The sequence below is a fragment of the Antrostomus carolinensis genome, unplaced genomic scaffold, assembly GCF_000700745.2.
Source record: "Antrostomus carolinensis isolate BGI_N321 unplaced genomic scaffold, ASM70074v2 scaffold17378, whole genome shotgun sequence".
Classification (NCBI taxonomy): Eukaryota; Metazoa; Chordata; class Aves; order Caprimulgiformes; family Caprimulgidae; genus Antrostomus; species Antrostomus carolinensis.
In genome coordinates, this window is record NW_010332462.1 from 32,792 (window position 1) to 41,231 (window position 8,440).

At 42.3% G+C, this 8,440-nt stretch overlaps 1 protein-coding gene across 1 annotated transcript in view; it reads right to left on the reverse strand.

Moving 5' to 3' along the window:
* LOC104529271 (FYVE, RhoGEF and PH domain-containing protein 5-like) overlaps nt 1-8,313 on the reverse strand; it is a 36,597-nt gene extending 28,284 nt beyond the window's left edge. The window contains exons 1-5 of the mRNA XM_010173535.1: nt 8,064-8,313; nt 7,730-7,899; nt 4,916-5,003; nt 1,906-1,956; nt 376-434 (exon numbers count right to left, since the gene is read on the reverse strand). Of these exons, the coding sequence (XP_010171837.1) occupies nt 376-434; nt 1,906-1,956; nt 4,916-5,003; nt 7,730-7,899; nt 8,064-8,313 (618 nt within the window). The remainder of the gene's footprint in view (nt 1-375; nt 435-1,905; nt 1,957-4,915; nt 5,004-7,729; nt 7,900-8,063) is intronic.
* Nucleotides 8,314-8,440: the final 127 nt, after the last annotated feature.

Consider the following 8,440-nt stretch of genomic DNA (forward strand, 5'->3'; position numbering starts at 1 on the left):
CTAACAACTCCTGTGCATTTATGCTTTCAGCCTTAAAATCCTACCTGAAAACAAGCTCTTACTAAGAAGGCTGATATTTGTTCCTTGCTTCTGTCTGTGTTGATGCCTCACTTCATTGCTCCACATACGATTTCAGCAGCCCCAAAAGAGAAAAAAACCTCTGTACTGCTTGCTACAGTGACTTAAATCTTGCACAGCTGCACTAAAGGGCAAAGACCTACTCCATATCTGCAGTACTGTAAACCAGATCTGTGTAAACCCTTGACTCTCACCCTGGAGGAGGCTTCAGAATTTAACAGAGAGAGGTATTCGCTTCAGCAGATGTGCAGAAAAGACACTATTGATCAGGAGAGCATGTGTCATAGTAGGACTCACCGCTTGGAGCATGCTGTCGTTGGCTCGATCAGTGATTTCAGAAACAATGAATAAGGCAGCTGAGGGATGAAGTAAAACAAACACCATAAATCCCATAGAAACAGTAGGAAAATAACCCAAATACCTTCTGTTTGTGAGGGCATCTTTAAAAAAAAGCAAACTACATCCCCAGTAGCAGCTCCTTTAAGTTCTTTGGCATGTTCAGAATGTAATTGCTCAGCAAATTTAAGACGCAGCACAGTGCTGTCTGTTCCCCTTCATCATTCTCTTGTGCAAAACTCTGCATCCTACTTGTGCTGACCAGGAAAGCTCATGAGGTCCCTTTTAAGCACTTAGCATGGCACAAAATCTTTTTGTGATGTTTTCTACTTGCAAGTTTTTGGCAGTTGGAGCTTGTGGCAGGGAGAAGTGAAGGTAACCCAGCTTTAGCCATCCAAAAGCATGGCAATCTAAGGTGATCCGTGACCCCTTACTGCTGAAGGAGAGAACAGGTCATCCCTTTCTGACTGAAGTGTGTATGAAGTGGTGACATGAATTAACACCTGGATTCTCCACTGGCAAATAAGCTGGGCAAGGGCATGTTTGCTGGCCCTGAGATCAGTGGTATAACATGGCTCAGGTGCTTATCTCAAATCTCTTCCCCTGTGGAACAGGCCATCCTATCTGTTTCTGGGGTAATCTGTGAGCTTGCTAGCCATCACTGGCCAGAAGTGTGAAAAGATGGATGGGCAATTGTGGCTGCAGGGCTTGAGCATCTGCCCTGGCCTTGTTTAAATTACTAGTATAGCTGTAGTCCCACTGTCAGTGACTAGGGTCCTCAGTCTTCCATGAGACTCTACTCTTCATCAGAACAGACTGACCTTCAAGTCAGTCGCAGACCTTATTGTAACACAGTGTAACAGAGAGGTGAGCTGGTTTAATTAATACAGCGTTATTCCTGCTTACTCCATCCTGGAATCTACTCCCACTGAGGCCAGAGCTAAAGCTTGCTTTGACTTCAGTGCTTTATCCATCTGATGTGTTGGAAAGGATGGTGTTAGTAGCTGAACATTTGGATTTGTTCTTGATTGTGCAGAACTGATTTTTATGCAATGTCTTTCAAGTTTACTTAGGCTTAGGTAATCCAGAATACTAGAGATAATGGGACACAAACAAGTGGGTGGAGCCATCCTAACTGACTTCACAATAACCAGGCCAAATATGGACAGAGCCAAAGAGGACTAGGATTTCCCCGATGACTGGGGCAGAACTACAATATCTGCACCACACTTGCAGAGATGATAATTTCTTATTCTGTAAGTTCGCTGTGTCAAAACTGCAGGGAGACCATGTTTCAATGAAAACAAGATAGTGTTCTTGCCCTAAATAATTTGTATAAATTAGTAATCAGTTCTTATAGATCTTACATCTAACGTATTGACACAAAATCTTGAAAATAATCCTCTTTCATATACTACCAATATAGATCGTGTACCTTTTTAGAAGCAGAGTTAGCAAAGCAGAATTTTTGTTCTACCCATTTCATTTTACCTTGTGTGGCTTCATACTCTGTAGAATCAGGGCAAAGATTATTCAAGTAATCTGTGGAAAATAATCACATAAACACAGAAATCCAGTAATCAGAACCACATAATTTGAAATGTTATTAGCTAAACCATAAAATCCTAACCATAGAATGGTTTGGGTTGGAAGGGACCTTAAAGATCATCTAGTCCAACCCCCCTGTCATCAGCAGGGACACCTTCCACTAGACCAGGTTGCTCAAAGCCCCGTCCAGCCTGGCCTTGAACACTTCCAGGGAGGGGGCATTCACAGTAATGTCCCATATTACTTTACTCCCAAATAATTAAGTGTATATAGCCTCTTTCCAGAGCAAAACTTATCTTTGACTGCATTCTACTTTGAGAATCAATGTAAGAGCATTGATACAGATTTGGATTTATCACATAACTTGGCAGGTATAAACGCATAAACAAGAGAGTGACAAAAATATTTCCTCATTTCTTAGACAAGAGAATTGCTGAGTAGCACCACTTTACAAATAATTGTTCTTCTAATGAATTCTGCTTTCCCATCTGAATGAACGGTGTTGGCTGTAATGACTGATTTTCCATATTTATAATAAATGAATTATATGCATTTTTTAGACACAGGAAGGAGACTGGTTCTGTACATGCAGAGGTCAATGATTACTACTGAATGCAATCACATTCTGAAAATAGGTTCTGTAAAATACACATAATAGGACTTACATTTACAGGAATTACATTGGAATGATATACAAACCTTTAACCTGACTTTTTATTTGGCCTACTTGCCTTGGATCATCTGTCTGTTCTTTGTCTGGGTCTTTATGCTTTTAATGAGTGTAGTATATGAGTGCCCACCATTTTAAAAGTGTAATCCTGAAATACTTAATTCTTACCTTTCTGATGAATCCAGGCTCCTAAATTCTGTATCCAAGAACTAGGCTTCTGTGCTGAGGACAGTGCTGTGCATGGATATGTGTTTTCGCTGTCCTATCCATATACGTTTCTCTTTCTAGTGCCATGCTCTCCCTGGCATCCCAGAATCTACCTGGCTTTTACATGTGTTCAGGAAAGCACCTGCCTGTACTCAGTCAGACAGGAAGGGGTTGTGCAGTGTTATCAGAAAATATTTAGCATTCCTTGTCACAGCTGCAAGTTCTGTCCTTGGCTATGGACATTTAACTGAGTGGACAACTCCTTTTGGCTGTAGTGCAGTAACTGGCAACCAGTAACCTCATAAAATACCCTTATCTGGTGGAAACAGCCAGTTATGAACACACAAGTACACCTGCATATTTTAATTTTTTTTACGCTGTCTAGAGAATCTGAAAGACTGCACTTTTCCAGACACACTCAGTCCTAGCAGCCAAAGAAGGGCTTGGTTTCCTGAGATGAAGAACTGAAGCAGTAAACCTGTTTGCTGGAATATCTTCATCCAGCAAACCTTATCTCACTACAGACAAAAGCTTTCATTTTCCCCAGTTAGTGCCAGTACCTGGAACAAGGAGGAGCTCAAGTTGCTTCAAGCATAGATTAAATCCAATCACTGGAGCTGCACTGAAACCTTTCCAGCTCTCTCACAAAATACCGTGCTTCATGCTTGCAATTTACCTCGTGGACCACAGAAATTGGCAGAGAAAATGGAGCATAGTGGAGGTATTTCTGACAGGGACATGCCAAGTCCTTTTTCTTAGATATGGTATTTGTGTGCATGTACTAAAAACCCTGTAAGGATCATTTGAGACAGTATACTAAGTACTGCAACCTGCAAGTCTGGCAAGTTGCCCTTAATGTAGGCACACCCAGAGAGGAAAGCAAGTGAGACAAAAAAAAAGTCCTACTATGGGAATCTGGTATTCATTTGTATTGCTCATACTAAAAAAAGCAAAACCAGCTGTGAATAATGAGTTGCATCCTTGATCAAAGGGTCTGGAGCAAGATGAAACTGCTGCTAGTGTGTGCTGTGAATACAAATTTCATATGGTCACTTTGTTCTGCTGCATTTATAGGAGTCCCTTCTGATGTACTGTGCCCTTCATTGGCTGTTGAGTATGGGCAGGATTTATGGTGTCCTTTTTGTTGTTCCATGCATATCTCATCTTGCATCCCTGTCTGCCCACACAAACACATATTCCCAAAGCATTTCTCCATCTTTATGTGTATAGATCCTTGTTCTTTTGTGTTCTGATCTGACTAGATTACTTGACAACGAGATTGTTAGATTTCACCATTTCCTTCCCCAATCAGTTCATTAGTTACAAACCTAAACTTCACAGCTCTTTCTAGGGGCTACATCCTGCTCCAGAAAGCTTGTTCCCCTCAAAGGCTCAGACTTGCTAGATTTGCTGTGGCTTGCAGAGAAGGAGCCACCAGAGGGAACACAACCCCCTTTGGAGAGACTCCAGGTGGCAAGTGATAGGTATGGTCCTGAATGTAAAAGGAAGGCGTTACTGTAAATGTAAAATCTGTAAATATAAATTTGGATCTCTGCCTCCTACAATGCAGAGAAATTGTATTGGGATTTTGACTTACCACTAGCCTTAGGTGTACTGTACATAGGGCTTAAGGTGTAGTACTGGGTACAGCTGCTTTCTTGATGGAGTAGAAGGAGACGGTGCTTACCACTGTTATACAGGATGCAGTGCAGAGTGCCCTTGCTGGGGACTACTATCCCCTACTGCCTCTGGTAATTGACCTTGATAGAAATGAAATCAAACCTGTTTGCTGGTAGTGAGGCTGAACTCCGTCTCTCCTAATTCACAGAAGGAAAAAGCCAAGAAGGAATTGCTAAAAGTTCCTGCCTTTACACTTTTTTGTGACCTTTCAGCATGGTTGTGCTGAAGATGTGCCTGCTTCTTCCCAGGCTCCCTAACATTTCCTGAATCCTATACTAAGCATATTGAAGGAATATCCCAGGAAATCCCGCTCTGCTGCAGCCCTTTTTCTGCTGTCTTGGTATCAGCATCATGGGAGGGTTTCCACTGAGTACCTTTGAGAGTGATTTTACTGACCTGTAAGCAGCACACGATACTGGAAGACACGCTGCACCACTTTCAAAAGCTGGTGTTTCACACTCTGAGGGCTGCCACCAGAGCTCTGCTGTCCTCAATGGAAAGGAAAGGAAACACAAAGAGCGGGGTTGTGTGAGCTCAGCAGCAAACTGTCTTCACCTGAGTGTACTATGAAAATTTGCTACCAGTTGCATGCACAAATTCCATTGAACCATTCCCAATTTACCCAGCTTGCTAGGGCATATTCTCTTTGTGACTATAAATAAGTACTGTAAACAGTCTATTTCTTACGGCATCATTCACAAATAGTTTGGACTCAGAGGAAAAAGGGAGGAAAACGAGTATTGTTTAGAAGGTAAATGCTGGATAAAGATTCCAGGGTGGCATCTGAAGACAGAGGCATCAGATGTCAAGAAAGCTTTTCATCATTGTTCCTTTTTTGGACTGAAAGTTTCTTCTGCCTTCAACAAACTTTTTAGTATCTTATTTCAAGACGTAGAATTGAGCAAAATACAGCAGAGCCTCTCCCTGTGATTGAGTTGGAACTGAATATCCAGAGAGTGTTTACAAGAAAATAAAGTGAGGTTGTGATCCAATTTAACACATGAATAGAAAAGAAGTAGCATTTTTCTCTTTACCTTTACCCTTTAGATTTGACCCATTGCATGACATCACATATGAGGTAGAAAGGCTCTACAGAGGGACCTGAACAGGCTGGATCAATGGGCTGAGGCTAATTGTATGAGGTTCAACAAGGCCAAGTGCAAGTCCTGCACTTGGGTCACAACAACCCCCTGCAGTACTACAGGCTTGGGGAGGAGCAGCTGGAGAGCTGCCCAGCAGAAAAGGATCTGGGAGTGTTAGTCAACAGCTAGATGAACATGAGCCAGCAGAGTGACCAGGTGGCCAAGAAGGCCAATGGCATCCTGGCCTGGATCAGCACTAGTGTGGGCAGCAGGAGTTGGGAAGGGATCGTCCCCTTGTACTTGGCACTGGTGAGGTCATACCTCAAATACTGTGTTCAGTTTTGGCCCCCTCATTACAAGAAAGACTTTGAGGTGCTGGAGCGTGTCCAAAGAAGAGCAGTGAAGCTGGTGAAGTTTTATGAGGACCATCTGAGGGAATTGGGGTTGTTTAGTCTGGAGAAAAGGAGGCTGTAGCAAGGTGGGTGTTGATCTTTTCTCCCAGGTAACAAGTGATAGGATGAGAGGAAAGAGCCTGAAGTTGTGCCAGGGTTTTAGACTGGATATTAGGAAAAATTTCTTCACCGGAAGGGTTATGAAGCACTGAAACAGGCTGCCCAGGGAAGCGATTGAGTCACCATCCCTGGAGGTATTTAGAAGATGTGGCATTTAGGGATGTAGTCTAGTGGCAGTGTTAGGTTTACAGTTGGACTCGATGATCTTAAGGGTCTTTTCCAACCTAAATGATTCTATTCCATAAGGGCTCAATTAAAACTTAATATCTGTTAAGTGTAGGGCAAAATCCTGCTGACTTCATCCTAGGAAAAGCCTCATCTGCTTTCTTAGAAATAAGAGCTAATTCTCAGGGTTGATAGTTAAGACAGAAGTGTATAGACATGTGGCTGGGAGGGATTCTGGGAATACAAGCTCTGAGTAGAAAGCCTGTGTTTGCCAAGTTCATGTTCTGAGCAGTGTGAGCCATCAGAGCTCCCTTCAGCTGCTAAAAGGAAATAATTGTGGTGACTGCAAGGTATCTGTAAATACTGACTTCAGCTTGTCTTTTGAAATCAATTGTTGTCCTTTATATTTCACATTTGCTGGAGAGAAAAACACAGTCCTTACCCCATAGAGCTGGCATTCTAAATAACCTTTACAGTCTGATCATTAATTTATTCTTACAGCCCCTCTGCCACACAAATAAACATTGTTATTTCTCTTACTAGATAAATATAATAAGAAACAGGGATTCTAGACTCACAATAAAGCAGCATAACTCTTAAGCATTTTAGCTCAATAGAGTCAGTGTAGCCCAACTGAACTTTCCCATCCACTTATGGGTTTATGCTTATGAAATTATGTGAAGTGGCTACATTGCCAGTACTTTAAAATGTAGTCAGAAATCATGGAATTTCTGTCACATGTATCTTGATGGTGTTTTTCAGTTATTCAGCACCGAAAACAACACAACTGGAAAATATGTGCTTCTTGCTACAAGGCCAAAGGTTCCAGCTCTAAAGCTTACAGACCATTCAGGGTGTCTACATTGAAATAATTCTATATGTGATTGCCCAGTGGAGTTTGTGTCTTGCAGTTCAGTGTTGCCTGTCACACCATCCCCTGTAAACAGAGGAAGCAGTTAACAGGCATTTAAAAATATAGAGAAATGCAATTGTAAAGATGTTGTGGGTTGATCGCTGCTAGCAACTAAGCACCTATACACGCTAATCCTGACTTCATCCTGGCCAGACCCAGTAAAAAAGACAGGTTGGAAAATGCAGTGAAAGAATATATGAAGAGATGGTAATACTTAACTCTAGCACATCCTCAAAGAGCTTGATAAGTTAATATGTGACTGAAAAACTACCTCACTGTGCATATATTTCAGCAAAATATACTCACAGATGTGTAGATTCACAAACATACATTCTGTAGGCACACACAGGTGTGTGTGGACAACACAGAAACACATCATGCACATCTGAACATTTCACTTCAGTTTTAGCACCAGGATGTGTGAAGAGAGCTATTCTTCCATTCTACCCTGTGTGAATACTGGTGGAGTTTCACAGAAATTATCTTTGAGTAAGTCCTGTAGCACAACCATGCAGGTAAAAAAACATGGGAGCCTTACCTCAAACTCCTGAATTACCGTAGCCAGTTGGGAATATTTAAGGCAGGTTTCATCCAGCAAAGCCAAATTCCTGTCAAACTGCATAATGTATGCTGTGTGGTGATTCAGCCTTGATTTTCTGGAGAGAAAAACATCAGCAACTTTCTGGTGTTCCTCCCTAAGGCCACAGAAAGAAAGAAAAAAAAAAAAAAAAGCATGAAATAAATAAATAAAAAAAAAACTAAAGAAGAGCTGTACTTCTTTCTTATTGTATCAGACTCACAGTGGCTAAGGACATTGTGGAGCTAAAGCCTAGGTTAAATGGCAGAGAAGAGGGAGTGCTTCACTGACATACTGGACAACAAAATGGGCTGCTGTAGAGTGGGCACCATGAGGGGCCAATCCTTCGGCTGTGCCTTTGCCACGGCAGCACTGTTTATCTGTAGTGGGTAGAACGCCTCCTTTCTGGACACAGCTTCCGCTTCTCTAAACAGACCTTCCAGCTGCTGCAGTGCTTGGAGCACTGGTTTTGCTGGGATAGGATCGGCCACTGTCAGTGACCACTGCCTCCTGGAGCCCAGCAGGGTGGAGGTGTGGGGCTGCATGGTCCATCAAAAGCTGTCAGAGCCAGAGTTGTTCTGACTAGACCAGAGGCTGCGCTGGCTGCTCTTGGTTTAATCGGCTGGGGTCTGCTGAGGTAATTTCTCTTAGAATCATAGAATGGTTTGGGTT